The sequence below is a fragment of the Callorhinchus milii genome, unplaced genomic scaffold (assembly GCF_018977255.1).
Source record: "Callorhinchus milii isolate IMCB2004 unplaced genomic scaffold, IMCB_Cmil_1.0 Scaffold3, whole genome shotgun sequence".
Lineage (NCBI taxonomy): Eukaryota > Metazoa > Chordata > Chondrichthyes > Chimaeriformes > Callorhinchidae > Callorhinchus > Callorhinchus milii.
In genome coordinates this window covers 60,605,456-60,621,709 of record NW_024704744.1, presented here as the reverse complement: position 1 = coordinate 60,621,709, position 16,254 = coordinate 60,605,456, and the positions used below count along the sequence as shown (strand labels likewise).

The window sequence follows — 16,254 nt, the reverse complement described above, 5'->3', positions numbered from 1 at the left end:
CTGAGGAACTCCGCACAAGTCGGTGCGGGGGCTAGAGGAGAAGCCATTTGTGGAGACAAAGTGAAGCCAGTGTGAGAGATAGGATCTGAACCATTCAAGGACAGAACCTTGAAGGTTGAGGTGAGAGGAGAGGCGGTGGAGTAGGATAGAGTGGTCCACAGTGTCAAAAGCAGCAGAGAGGTCGAGGAGGACGAGGAGACAGAGGGAGTCCTGGTCACAGATGGACAGAATGTCATTTGTCACCTTGACCAGGGCTGTTTCCATGCCGTGGACAGCACAAAACCTGATTGGAGGGGTTCGTAAAGAGAGTGGCAGGAGAGGAAGAAGTGGCGCTGGAAGCACCAACTCTTTCAAGGACCTTGGCAAGGAAAGGGAGGTTGGAGATGGGGCGTTAGTGAGCAGGGATAGGTCCAGGAAGGTTTTTTTTAGGATGAGGGGGGGGATGACAGTTGTTTTTAGGAGGAGGGAACGGTGCAGTTGATATTATTATTACTGCACTCAAATATTTTATATTCTATCATATGCTGTATTTTTCTGCCAATTATGCTTGGCTTACACCGTTAAAAACAGATCTTTATTTGCACTTTATTGGTCAATCTATTAAAACAACAATCAATGCATTTAATATTATCTTGCAATCAGGCATGTAGGTAGATCATTGAATTATTAGTTCTGTTTAATGTTTTAAATTTATTAATCAGCATTGCCCTAAGTCCTACTGTAAAGGATTCCACAACATTTGGTAGGATGCGCTACTATTTAAGAAAACTACACCATCAAATTTCTCAATTACTACCAACTCTCCAAAATTTGCAATCTAAATTCTTCCTGTGCTTTTTTCAAAAGGCTTTGCTGCTCAAAGTGAATTATTGGAAGAGGAATCTGTTTTACTTCATGTCCTAAATTATATAACTTGGTACTTTGGAGAAAAAGTCATTTGTGCTGACGCCCTCTATATAGCCCTACAGTTTATCCTGTGAAGCACTTTGAGATGTTTCAACAGTGTTATAAGGCGCTAAATCAAATGTAAGGATTCTTATCAGTTTTATTATTAATGAAGATCATCTCAACGATCAAATTACTATTGGTCTGTGTCCAAATGAACAACATTTTGTAAAGGGCGCTCACTCTAATTTTGGATTTTGGTTTATCATTCTTTTTCAATCCTGTGCCCCAAGTGGTACACAGACGTTTTAAGCAGTTACCCTCGTGCAAAATACAGCTAGGAAAAAAGTCTGCTGTGTTACATTACAAGGCAGCTATAAAATGTACTGGTCTAACTTAACAAGAACCAAGAGTTTGAAGCTATTAATCAGCTGGCCATTTATGACAAAATTATGACAAATATAAAGTAAGGACTCGTGGAGTCCTGTAGCTCAGTGGTTAGAGCACTCACTTTGCAAGTGAGAGACCTGAGTTCAATTCCAGGCAGGGAGAAACCTTGGGCAAGTTTCCTTACTCCACACAGAGCCTAATAATAATCCCTCCCAAACCAAAAACAATAATAAAATTGGTAATTTTCAATCTACGACTGTTTGTGGGACATTGCTGTGCGCAATTGGCTGCCGCGTTCACCCACACATATACAGTCAATTCACTTTACAGTGTGTTCTGTGAAGCGCTTTGGGACGTCCTCCCGACGTGAAAAGCGCTATATCAAATGCAAGGATTATTATTATTATTATTTAAAAAACTTTAATTTTCTCTTACTATTTTCTTCTCTCATGTTCAGCTATGTTTGCATCATGAAACACTCCTCAACTAAGGGACAGGACAGGTGACAGATGGCTATTTTTAGTTTCGTGCAAGAGGTGTCCATGGTCCATGGCATTTTGCTGACAAATATGCAGTCAATTCACTTTACAGTCTATTCTGTGAAGCGCTTTGAGACGTCTAGAAGATGTGAAAAGCGCTATATCAAAAGCAAGGATTATTATTATTATTATGGTTATTTATCCTCTAATTTTTCCTACCTTTGCTGTACAAAGCTCTTCCCCACCATGACAACCCAAATAAAAGTAGGAAGTGATCAGTGGGAATTGGAAGCCTTAGAATCAGCACCTCAATACACAGCATTACAAAGCCATCTACAAATGGAAGGCTTCGATTTAAACTGCAAGGAGCCAAACATCATCATTTCAGCTAATGAAAGTTCCATTCTGTAAGTTGCAGTAGCAGAGTTATTTGAGACATGCTTTAAAATAAATCTCTATTCTTAAGATAAGTAAGTTGTGAACTCCTTTAAAAAAAGCAGCATTGGCATTGTAATCCAATTACATTAAACAGCTCCCTCCAAGTTTTCATTCTCCTTTAACAGCCACAGAAGACAAATCTCTAAATCAGACAATTAAAATCCTAAGTGACCGTGTTTATATTTACCAACCAGTTAATAACCAGTTACAGGTGGAGTCCTGTAGCTCTGTGGTGAGAGCACTCGCCTTGCAAGTGAGACACCTGGGTTCAATTCCAGGCAGGGAGAAACCTTGGGCAAGTTTCCTTACTCCACACGCCTAATAATAATCCCTCCAAAACAAAAGAACAATAAATTGGTCATTTTGAATCCACGACTGTTTGTGGGACACTGCTGTGCGCAATTGGCTGTCGCGTTTCGCCCACAAATATACGGTCAATTCACTTTACAGCATATTCTGTGAAGCGCTTTGAGACGTCCAGAAGACGTGAAAAGCTCTATATCAAATGCAAGGATTATTATTTTTATTAATGGTTCACAACATCATTTAATAAGTATCATGTACCTTTAATTTCAAAACCTTTTACAATACACCTGGTATTGCAAAGTTATGAATCAGGCATATACCTCAATTCTTTGAACATAATGCCATCACCATAATCTCAGGAATATTCTGCCATCTGTCTTGTGACAAACATTTAAGTATATTGTCACTTTAAAACCTTTACGCATGCCTATATCTTTCCTTCCCCCCACACTACCCACCCACCCTACCCCCACAAAAAATATTTTGAACCTTTCACTAGGTTCTTCAGTTCCTACTAACCAGAAGAGAATCTTAGCAGCACTGGCATTGTGCAATGGACTTCAATTTCAATTCAATTGTCAATGTTGGGAGGAGGTGGAGGAGGTGGAATAGGAGGAAGCTCTGCGTGTGGAGTTATTTCTTCAAATGAAGTATAGAGATTACACCTGTGATGAACATTTTTTTTAGTGTCTCAATCTCCATAAATTTCTTAGAGGTTAAAGGTAGCAGTTGGGTAATAACAGTACCAATTTGGGCAATTTCCAAACTATGAGCTAGGTTTGTATGATCTACAGAGTTCTCACAGCATTCCCTTTCAAACCCTTTCAAAGCTTTGACGCTTTCTGGGGGGAGAAGTGCACGGGAAAGAGAAATCACCTACCTTGTAGGATCTTCTTCAATCTCCGAGTGTTGACATCTTCCACACACTGCTGAAGTTTCCGGCTCCTGCTGGCACCGGTAAGTACGTTCTACCAGGGAAAAAAATTACGGGAATGACATCCTTTCAAAATATCATGAAGCCAAATGTTACGGAGTCGCCTATGTGATTCTTCCTGCATGCTATATAAAAGGCAATCCCACTCAAGCCACGCCAGTTTGTTTGGACTCATACTGCTAAGGAAAAAAGGAAATACGATGCTCTTGCCAGGGACTAGAGCGGACTGCAGGATGAGAGCTCAGTGTGTGGAGGATGTAAACATTTGAAGAATAAGGTTGAACCTACAGCAAGGTTTCCCAGTTACAATCACATTGTCAGCTCACCTCATTCAGCAATATTACTAAGGTCTGGAGGGGCTCTACTCCAATACAGTTGACATCTAGAATATGCATAGTACAGACAAAACGATTAGTTATGGACCACAGTTATTTGTCATCTATTATGCCAATACTACAGGTTCCTGTCTACCAATTTGTTCTAATCATTAATTTCCGAGCCACGTTGAGTTTCTTCTTTTTTTCAGATCTTCTTATTAATTTAATCAGAATTATCTTCTCGTAGTTATTCACTCTCTCCTGGTATTCATTCCTCGCTTCTCCAGAACTGCCCTCTTTTTCCTCTTATGTTCATTATTTAACCGTCCACCATATTTTACAGTGTTGCAAAAATCATGCACTGGGTATTTTGCAGATTATCATAGAACCCGCTTATAAGGTGCCCTGTTATAAATTGGGGTTTGCTCTAAAGATGCCCTGTGGAGCTGCCGTTGGCTTCTTCGCACATACTGAAAAATGGCCAACTTCTGACCTGTGAAATCACAACCTTCATTTTCTGCTTGTTGTGCATGCACAATATTCCTACATCCAGCAATAGTTTTGCCCTTCTATTGCTAACCCAGGTTCACTGACTCCAACTACAATTTAAATTTGGATATGTGTAAGAGCGAGATACACTCATGCATTCATACAATTTAGTAGTCATAATCTGTATGTGATTTGTATCAAATGACTTTGCATTGGACTGAACCACAGTTCACCAATTGAGAAGCCCTACAAGCTAGGTAATCTGGTTTTGTTCTTCCTTCAGCATCCTCCATAAATCACTGAAGTCTGACGAGTAGTAATTTACAAAGAGGAGGATGGACCAGCCAGGTAAATGGTTATTAGCTCAGTGTAGCTATTGTAGCTCAGTGGTTAGAGCACTCACCTTGTAAGCGAGACGCCTGGGTTCAATTCCAGGCAGGGAGAAACCTTGGGCAAGTTTCCTTACTCCACACGCCTAATAATAATCCCTCCAAAACAAAACAAAAATAAATTGGTCATTTTCAATCCACGACTGTTTGTGGGACACTGCTGTGCGCAATTGGCTGCCACGTTTCACCCACATGGTCAATATGGTCAAATCACTTTACAGTATATTCTGTAAAGCGATTTGAGATGTCTAGAAGACGTGAAAAGCGCTATATCAAATGCAAGGATTATTATTATTATATATATATTATTCAGTCAAAAGATTGATGTGCCAAAAGTAACATCCTTGCACCTGCAGAGTCGAGGCAATAATGCTCCATAAATTCATGAAGGTTACTCCAAGCAATTACCATACTAATTCTATCCTCTGAAACTTGCCCAGCAAAACTAAAAAGACAGATCCATCCTTGATTCGGGTACAAGCATTCCTGACAGTACGTTAGTCAAGGGCCAAGATGCACCCACCAACCATTAGTAATTAAATGTTTAGGTATCCTACATTTTTTAATCTTGGGGCTAAAGAAACATAATTGACTTGATTTGTCTTTTCAACCTAGAAAGTGAAAGCTATTTTGGCATCCAAAATGTAATTCTCAGAAGAAGGAAGCAATGCTTATGTATTATTCATATATTCATGTAAACTTTTCTTTTTTGGTTTTTTGGTCTGACACGAATGGAAACCCATCGCCATGCTTAAGAGTATCTAAACCAAAGAATTCCATGCATCCCACCTACATAAGGAAATTTGAGATATAGATTGTTAGAATGGAATGCTAACTCTACTCTCTTCCTGGAAGGTCACATCCTGTTTACCGAATTTATTTATAAATGTTTATTTTTATTTATGTTTATTTATAAACATATAAAAATGTATTTGAACACTAAAGATAATAGGAGGGATCGTTATAACGGGGTTGCGCTGCAACATGCACTAATTAAAGTAGCCAGCCGCAAAATTGGTTTGAGACGCCACCATAATTAAATTCTCTAAAAAGGGCCCTTTCTGTGTTCAATTGAAATGGTGTTCACATCATCATTTACTTAGAAAAAATCATCTTTACCAAAACCTATTTATATATGTATTATTCATATAAACCTGGTTTAAGATCAGAGTTTAAATCACACAAATCTATTTAGCGCACCTGATGGTTAGAAGTAATATCATTTTGAATAACAAAATCTTTGTCATTCTTTGCTGCGACTTGAAACAAATGTGACTTGAAAGGAGATCCCATGCCAGAAGGATGCGGTTAATTACATAAGAACACACCCTACAGGATCAGAAAATATGCAATCCATGCAATTGCATTCCATCTGGCTATTCCCTCTCCTCTCCAGCAGAAGATGACTAACTACAACAACCCAAATATACCTAACAAAGTTCACTTCTTTCTTTTGTTGTGGTCAACTTTCTTAAAAGTTTCTGCCCATAAAACTGCAAGCGGACAAGCCATTTATTAAGCGAAAGTTCTGTTGTAAAGGGAAGGACCACAAAAGTTGTTAACTGATTCTTACACCCCAATAAGTGCTAACTAATACTGAGCACAGGCAAAACAGATGGTTGATAGCAAATCCACTTTCTTGGGAAGTATCCAAGTTGTACTAATAATTAGGGTATTTAAGTCTCAGAACCGTATCTGCACGGGCCAGAAAGGGAAAACGAGGATGAGCTGTCCATTGCCATTTTATTCTTCAGAATCTGTGCAATGAATGCAAAAGGCAGGAAGGAACAGATTATCCTGGTGTCACAATAGCAACAGAGCATATGGTGTGATTCCACCTCAGAAAATAGTAATTATCTGATGATGCAAAGAATTATTTTTGTAAAAGAAAAAATCCGCTTCCTGAGTATATAAGTAAAGGGCTGCTCTCTTTTGAAAACCTACGTGTAGCATTTAGTCTTTCAGCGGGTGGGGCAAGGGGAAAAAGAAACACAGTAAATATTTTGCCCATGAAGAAATGCAGCAATACCATCTTGTTACCAAATAGTTGTAATAACTGTGATATGCCTCTAGGGGCCCTCAAATATCTTCAGACTTTCTACTTTCCTGTTTTCTTGGATATAATGGCCGTTACCTTTCAAATTTTGACAGCAAATTTTGATTAAAAATTATTTGAATATAATAAGCACCTTTTGAACATGAAGCAACTACAAGACATTAATGATATGGTCAGTCTCTTATTGCAATGGTTTGAAGTACCTAGTAACCAACTTGCACGCCTACCCTCTGAGTGAAGTTACTTCCAGGTTTATTCTGGAAACAAATACTGAAGATGAATTCATCTGACAGGATTTAATCACTTTTGTAGATGGTGTTTAAAGGCATGATTTAACAATATCCTCTTATGTGGAAAGTACTAATATTAGCAACACATAACCGGATCATTCAAAGGAAGGAACCATCAAAAGAAGCAACCATCAAAGGAAGCAAAGAGGAAACTATTTTTTCAAGTATGATGATAGGTGCACTAGTCTTTCTAAAAGATGAAGGAAGAGATCCATCTAAAATCATTAATCTCGCTGAATCAGTGCTCTAGAAAATATTGTGACTTTTTGAAGAGGTGAAGAGTAATCTCCATATCCAACAGGTTATAAAGATTATAACTGCTGTAAATAGAGGGTCAGTTGGAACTTTTGAAAATGAATGAGAACATAAACAGAAGAGAAACTCTCTTTGGTAACTTAACTTCTGATGACAAAGGTTCTCAGAATCCAGAGTCCAACTATCAGTAATACGCTGCCAAATAAAGAAAAGGAGAGTTGTGTATATCTGAGCTTGTGATGATAAGTCTTTTAGCTGCCTATAAATCTGAAAATTGTTGATTTCTGATGGTACATATGTTTGAGAAAGTGTTTCAGATCAAAAATGGTCTAGTCATTCTTCCTTGATGGATCCGTGGGTAAAAGTGCCATGTGGTACAATAGTAATATAGAGCAGATAACACAAAGCAGGTTTGACTAGGCTAGACTCCCCAGCTCTTCCCTACACAAGCTTCAGACTATCCAGAACTTGCCACCACCAGACTCTGCAACCTATTACCTACTGCTTCCATCCCGCAGAGCAATTTTAAGATCTTTGTTCTCACCTTTAAATCCCTTTTTGGCCTCGCCCCACCCTTGTTCTGCACTCTCCATCAATCCTACTGACCCGACCGCTCCCTGGGCTCAGCGATCACTGGCTTACTTCATGTCCCCCACCCTTTCTGCCCCACCATCGGCAGGTGAGCTTTCAGCCATTCTGCCCTTCTTTCTGGAAATGCATCCCAGAATTTCTCCGACTCTCTCCCTCCCTCACCCCAAGATCCAACTCTTTGGTTGCTCTTTTGGTCATCTTTTCTCTCCCCACTGCCAGCTCATGTTCTCAGCCAGCAGTGTTAAATCAAGTGCTTTGAGACATACTCTCAATGTAAATTGTATTGTATTATACTGGTTTGTATTGAGATAACTGAACGCAGCCAAAGCAACAATAAAGACATTAAACTTTACAGAATTTGTCTCATTGTCTCCAGCCATTAGGAAGACATGTCTAAATCACAATCTAGTAAATAGGAAGGTTGCACGTACGGATATCAGGTGATTATGTTTGATATCAATGTTTTCCATGTTCGAATAGCTGACCAAAAATAGCCTATTGACACCAATCATCTAGGTTCATACAGAACAAGAAATTTCTTGGTTAGACTAGTCTACACAAGATTACAAGATCAAGCCTCTCCGTACACTTTGGAGCATTTGTCTCTCTTCGTTTCCTAAAGTCCAATACTTGTAAGAAGTTATTGTGGCTACATACAGCCAAGTTTTTTTTAATTTTACCAAGGAAAGGCTTAATACTCCAGGAAGAATATGTGAAGTTGGAACAACAACTATTGAAACATAAGACCCAGTCTTGAAACTACCAGCTACCAGTAGTTGAGATCATACTTTGAAATGCAATTTGTTGTTGTTGTAGTCGCCTGGGTCATCAGAGGAACCCAGACATCTGATTTAAATATAGATCAGCAACACTCAAAATAAAATAATTAGGCTTCCAGATTCTCTCTCTTCACAACCATCCCATTGCTGCCCCAAATTACACAAAACGTGTCAATCTACAACTGCAAACATTAATTTTGAGACATCTGGAATATCCATCAAGAACCTGAAAAATCTTAAGCCTTCAAGAAGCAAACTTGTTTTCTAGGCATTTAAGGACATCCTCTTCCCCATCCTTTCAAAATGGATTCACAAAGCATACGCATGCACATGCACTTCTCATTTCAAAAAAATAACTTTACTGGGTATTCACACCAGGGCAACAAAATAGGATTCTTTGACAGGTTTAAAAAATTATGAAAGAAATACAACTTGCACTTATTCAGCACCCTTATATAACATAATGTGTCAGAGCACTTCAGAAAGATTGTGTTGGACCTGAAGGAAGATAGAGGGCAGGGGTAGGGTGGAGCCGTTTGTAGGAGTAGTTGAAGAGACAAGTTTTTTTAAAGCAAGAAGACATATAGAGGGGATGAGATGAAACGCTAGAGGGAGGGAGGGACATTACTAAAATCTTTGCCACCAATGCTGGCACAGAGAGGGACATGTAGCAGGCCTCAGTTAGCTTAGCAGAGAGGACGAACAGAAGAGTAGGTTGGATAAAATCACAGAGTTAGGAAATTACTGCAACATGAACAGATTTATATGTGAGGGTGAGAACCTTGGTCAATCTATTGGATCACAAGGAACCGGTGGAGCCAGCCAGGGACTGGGGTGATGTGCATGTGGGGTTTGGTGAGAATGAGGAACAGGTAGTGGGGCTTGTATCACTGGAGCTTATGAATGATGGAACTGGGAGGCTGGCAAGGAATGCTTTTCAGAAGTCAAGTCAGGAGGTAACAAAGGTTTGAATGACTCATTCAACTTTATCAAAGTCTACTTCAACAGCATTCCCATTGTTCTTTAATGCCAGCAGTCATACCCATGTATTGGAATCGGTCAAACATTTTTCTAAGGTGTATAGAGTGGTTTTACTCGGTAAAATGGATTGGTAAGCATTCGTTTTCAATGCAGTAATATTGTACGAGGAAGAAACAGGATCACAAATATCTGTAGATTTCTGCAGCCCTTCCCATGACCCATTATTTTCGATAATAATTTCTAAACTTTGCACAATTTAAAACCTGGTGTGGAGTAAGTTAAAATGATGTTCAAAAGTTTATAGTCAGACTAATGTGCTGTATTTTATTTATTGGCACATGAATTGAAATGCTGAATTACAATTACAATAAAGCCACGTCAAAAGGATTTTTGCATGAGAAAATTAATTTAAACACATGAAATTTATATATAATATACATCAAGGCAGGGCGAAGCCTTGGGCAAGTTTCCTTACTCCACACGTCTAATAATAATCCCTCCAAAAACAAAAACAACAATAAATTGGTCATTTTCAATCCACGACTGTTTGTGGGACACTGCTGTGCGCAATTGGCTACCGCGTTTCGCCCACAAATATACACTTTACAGCATATTCTGTAAGCGCTTTGAGACGTCTAGAAGACGTGAAAAGTGCTATATCAAATGCAAGGATTATTATTATTATCAAATATAAAGTTTAAATTAAGAAAGAATAATTTCCTGTTATGCTACTATTACAGCATCTAAATGCTGGGAAATTGCTATACAAATAAATTATAACAGCATGTATTTAAATGTTGGAAAGTTTTTCTATTAAACCTTCAGTACATTACGCAGCATAGGAAATCATGTGATAAAACTATTCAGGCAATGCAAGAATCAAAATTTTGATTTCAAAATACATATTCTAGCTTTTTAAAAAAAAAATACACTTTATTTGAACAGAAAACATAAATCACCTAGGCAACACAGCTATAAGAGTGTTGTAATTGGGTTGGGTCAGTTTAAACTCCGAACAATTATGGAACTGAAATCAGACCCAAGCAATTCTAGTCACTGTCATTTAAAGAAAATACATGGAGACAGTTTTTTTATTCCTTCATCCAAACAGGATGACTTGAAAAAAACATCTGAGCTGAGATGTTGAAAATGTTCAGTTTCAAAATTACAGACTGAAATAGGATTCAATTTACCTTTATCAAACAGAAGATGTAATCAAAATTGAAACACCAATAGATACAATTTGTGAATCACTTTGGCACATTTTAAACCTGTTAACATTTACAATCATGACTTGGTGAGTACTGCAGATTTCAGCATTATTCTCACCTTTCTTCAGGGGTGTCCACATGAAAGGTCCTTTCTATCACAGTGGTCCATTGCAAACATCTGATAATGAATGTGTTTGGCCTTGGCCGTTCAGTTTTCATTAGTTGACATTCTGCAGAAAGCAACAAATAAACTGAGTTACTTTCAGTTTCAGATTGGTTTGGTGATGTCTGATTTATAACAGTATCACCTCAAGAAATCTGGGCACTGACCCATTGTTAGTGAAAAGTTTTCATTTAGTGAAAAGCTCTGTGATCAAAAAATCTCAGCATTGGAAAGATACATCAGAACTTCCCAAAATGTACAGTATTGGATCTAATTAGCCATTTTCTATTTCTTCGGGTTATGAACCTCTCAAATGATCAAAACCTCAAAATTGTACAGAAAGTCTGCACACGTATTGGAGTATTAAATTAAGGAAGAGTTAAGTAGAGGACAGATGGTGAACAAAGAATAGGGAGAGCAGAGTGGAATAAATACTTAGTGAGAAACCATTCTTACTGCAGACAAATTAAAAGGTTTGAATATGATCAATGAAATGAACATGATCTGTGGAAACAATGGATTAAGCCTCCTTTTTTCTCTTGTTCCATGCTTTCCTGCTCCTAAAATGTGCAACCTATCAATACAATTAAACACAACAACTATATTTTATCGAAACATGATCAATTTCTTAATATACTTTAGTCTATTTGCAGATAATGATTCAAATAACACCACAACAAAAAAAATCACATTGCATAACTAAAATGGCATAGTAAACAATAAATATTGCTGGTTCAATGTCTTTAACAAATTTTGGATGACTCCCAAACACACTGTTATAATAATCCTTATTCAACAGCACCTTAACAAAATTTTGTATGAGTAGTTCGAACACCATCTTAAAGCAAAAGCTGGTATTATAATGGAGATGCCAAGATAGATTCACAGATGCTTCACAAATTTGACCCTGATGGTGCTGGGAACATAAAATGGTTTTAAAAATTATACTGAATATCAATGGTATGTCAGATTTCCCATAGGTTATCACGCTCCGGTATATTAAAGTCAGTTAACTGCTTGTTAACTTCTGTGCTCACAGGGCTGAGTTCCAAGGAAGAAAGAAAGGGTTTCACAAGTAGGAAAATCTGTGTGTATGTGATATTTTTTTGTTGATATTTTGTACAGATTCTGGATTGATATAGATGCACATACATTCCTAACAATCGAGCTTAAATGCTAGCAATTCCAGAAACAATTTGGTGGGGTAGTTAAGGCTTCAGCTGGGATTCTCAAGTAATGGGTTATATGTTTGTTATTTACTTTTCTTTGGATTGATGCACAATTTGAAGAGATCTCAAAGGTACGCTGACTCATAGTGACTCAAGAGCTCCAAACCTCATACATGTACTTGAATAATGTCTGCATTGCATCTTGAAACTAAAATCCACAAATGAAGTGGTAGCAGCAATACATCCCTGAATAATTCTTCAGCAAACTTTTCGTGACCTTTGAAATAAAAAAGTTAAGACAAGAGCAAGTCAGATCCAATCTGTTCTGAGACACAACCTGTGTGAGGGGTACTATATGAATGCAAGTTGTTTTATTTGCTGAGGTCAGAATTACAATGGAAGCAACTTTCCCACTTCAAACCCAACATCAACAGATCATAACAACAGTGGAGAAAAGTAACAAATCAAATGTGATAAAGTGTGTAAATCAGCCTGGCACAGTTGGCAGTCCTCTTGAGTCAGAAGGTTGTGCGTTTGAGTCCCATTTCAGGATTTGGTCCAGAAAGACCTACACTCCAATGCAGTGCTGGGGTAGCACTACATTATCAGAGATGCAATCCTTCAAATGAGACACTAAATCAGGTCCTGTCTACCTGTTCATGTGGACCCTAAAGATCCCACGACACTACTCGAAAGGAGAAGGGAGTTTCTTCCGTTGCCCTGGACAATAATCCCCTAAATAAAATTGGTCACTCAATGGCACTGCTTGGATGTTTGTGGGACATTGCCATGTGCAATTGGGATACCATATTGCCTACAAAGAGTCACTCCACCTCACAGTAAATCCTGTGAAGTGCTTTGTAACTGTCTTCTAACGTGAAAGGCGCTATACCAAATATAAGTATTATTATTATTATAGTTGATCGCTTCATTTGAAACTGATAGAAACTCAGATTTAAAGTATATATCACAGATGACATTACAGATTTTTGAATCTAGTGAGATTTAGGATTGAGCAGACATCCAGTGGAGTCCTGTAGCTCAGTGGTTAGAGCACTTGCTTTGCAAGCGAGAGACCTGAGTTCAATTCCAGGTAGGACGAAACCTTGGGCAAGTTTCCTTACTCCACACGCCTAATAATAATCCCTCCTAAACTAAAAACAATAATTAAATTGGTCATTTTCAATCTACGACTGTTTGTGGGACATTGCTGTGCGCAATTGGCTGCCGCGTTCGCCCACAAATATACAGTCAATTCACTTTACAGTGTGTTCTGTGAAGTGCTTTGGGACGTCCTCCCGACGTGAAAAGCGCTATATCAAATGCAAGGATTATTATTATTATTCAGAGTTAAAATCAAACAATTCTACCAGCTGATCATCTTTGCTTCAATTTGGTGTTTGTGAGCATAGTCGGAATTGAAGTAGGAAAGTCTCAAACACTACTTAAAAACACAGTTGTCATCAACAACAAGTTATTTCAGAAGTTTCAAGTGGAAACATCCTGAAGCACAAAGACTCCCAGAGTGAACAAGTGCTGAATATTTAGTCTTGATGTACAAAAAACTTTCCTGGGAGTGAATTTAAGATTTTCTAGAAAATACTTTTAAGTGAAAAGAAGGGGTTATTATTTCTATGCCTAACGTTTGCCAAAACACCTCTCTCAACATGAAGTTGTGGAACACACAGGGTCTGAATCAGAAGTGAAAAGCTGGGATATTCTGCCTCTGATTGTGTAAACAAAGTTTTTTTTTATCTTATAAAAGAGTCAATCAGCTATTTGAACCCTATGGAAAAAAATTAGCTCACCCCAATCTGCTTATAATCATTGCTTTAAAGAGCGGATTACGAGCAGTATAGGTTTGAAGAGGAAAGCTACGCAACTTGCTGCCCATAAGTCAATTTCTAAAATGGTTTACTTCCTATTAGTTATTTTAAACAGACAAAAACACAAAGTGGTCCCACTTTGCTAATTCCTCGATGATGCTGCCAATCAAACACACTTTTGATTGGCAGCATCATCGAGGAATTGGCAAAGACTCTAAAGGGCTAAAACTCAGGTAGCTGAGCTTTGGCATCATAACCTTATTATTATACCAGTCTGTTAGGGTTTTTTTTGTGTTGAAAATATAGGAAAGGCATATTCTGTGTCCAGCGTAGTTTACTCAATCGAGTGTTTCTGTATCAGTTCAGAGAAAGTCATGCTTCACACAACAGCTCAGTGGTTTTGTTGTTTCTGGTCTTCTCCACCATGATAGTGACCTCAGCCAGCAATGCTAAAGTATGGGGAGAAGACTTGATTCAAGTTGATCATCTGTTGCCCCATTGTCAGAAGATTGCCAAGGCTCAACCTGCAGGTTGAAGAAATCATCCTCTGCCCATTAAGCGCTTCATTGAAGGAATTGAAGGAAGCGCTCTGGAGTGATAGCATAGGAGGCACCAGTGGATGTGCAGCTGCACAATCCTCTAACCATCCATTCACAAATTTGTTGCCCCAAAGTCTTCATACTCACTGGCAAGTGGCACATTCAACTCTGACTCACCCGTAAGCGCCCAGGTCTGGTTCCAAACTGTGGCTCCCATTTGCACTTCAAACAACCGCCACATCAGAGGTTTGGCACATGTGATGTCACACAGCTCTACAGTGGTCTTCGACCTATATATCTGTATCCAGGGTGGGATGGAGCAGTTCCACTAGTGTATTGATCACAATGATCAATTTGGGGAAGGCACTATTTAAAGCTTTTCTTTGAGTTTTCTTCTTCAAATAGCAAAGTAGAAATGCTAAGAGTCTGTCTTACGTCCCACAAGTGTTCCATCCTCCTTTAACAATCTCATTATTTGCAAGTGTGAGCTGAAGGTCAGGACACATTTGTAATTTAACACATTTTAAATGTCTTCTCGTAACAATTCTTTATTGAAATATCTATTTTTAACCTGGATGCTAATTTTTGCTCTCAAGTATTAAAATGCTTTGCATTTTGAATGGTGAATATGTTGAGAAAGAGGTAGCACATTTATGGGAAGCTCAAAAGAGCACTCTCTACTGCACTAGAATGACATTTCCAGTTTCTACAACGTACACTTTCAATGGGTTGAATGACACTGGAAAATAGTTGTAAATTTTGAGATGTTTTGCATTCTGCATAACATGCACCAACTAAGAGCTTGAATGAGACTAATTCACCCGAGAATCTTTACAGTTGGCTGAGAAGAGGTTTGTATTTGATCTGTGCTGTATTTATCGCAATGACTTGAAGGTAAAAAATAACTTAATTAATAATTGGTCCACAATTATTTCCTAGTCACAATTAAAATTTTGAAGCTCAACTATAAAACAAATTGTTTTTAATAGATTGTACAAGGATTCTTCATTTTAAGTGGTTGATGAATTTTACATATACATTCTAGATTTAAAACGGTTTCAGTTTTAATTTATCCATTTTTAATCCAATGTCCAAAAGTCGAGAAATCTAACGAGAAATCTTTGACCATTATTTAGGTAACGTAACAATTTTTGTTATAGTAAAAGTTTGTACAAATAGAATACAGAATAGAATACAGCCATATTGTGTTCACATTGCAAAAATAATCCCACTAAACAATATTTTGACCATCATTCATGGCTAAATTTGTGAATTAAAAAGTTTAAAAAACTATTGAAGATTCCAGAAGTGACCAAGAATGTGCTGAAACACCAAGATATGTGATCCTGACCTCTCATCTCTGCAGGTAATAGACCAGCAATTGCTTTTCACTACAGAAAATAATGACAAAAAGTAATCCTTCGATTACCAGTACGCCGAGAACCTAAACTCTGTCGGACAATTTACTGATTTTCAGATCATCACTGTCATACTGAAAAATACACTACTTCAATAATGAAGTTACTCAAGTAGTTACTCAATTATCCTTTCTACCCCACATCACTGCCATGACCGCTCTACCTTCCCCCACCTCCACAACATTGCCCGGCTCCGCCAATGTCTTACATCACAGGCTGCCGAAATCCTCATATACGCATTCATAACACCCAGGCTCAACTATGCAAACTCCTTGCTTGTCGGCCTCCCCAGCTCCTCTCTCCATAGGCTGCAGATCATCCAGAACTCATCATTAAAAACAAAACAATA

At 38.2% G+C, this 16,254-nt stretch overlaps 1 protein-coding gene across 7 annotated transcripts in view; it reads right to left on the bottom strand.

Moving 5' to 3' along the window:
• Nucleotides 1–16,254, bottom strand: part of LOC103181750 (RAC-gamma serine/threonine-protein kinase) — a 141,032-nt gene that overhangs the window by 59,888 nt on the left and 64,890 nt on the right. For 6 of the 7 annotated variants that reach the window (XM_042333650.1, XM_042333652.1, XM_042333651.1 and 3 more), the window contains one exon: nucleotides 10,909–11,020. In XM_042333650.1, the coding sequence (XP_042189584.1) occupies nucleotides 10,909–11,020 (112 nt within the window). Of the gene's footprint in view, nucleotides 1–3,378; nucleotides 3,467–10,908; nucleotides 11,021–16,254 lie in introns of those variants that run through there. The other variant, XM_007898415.2, reaches the window with a different exon arrangement.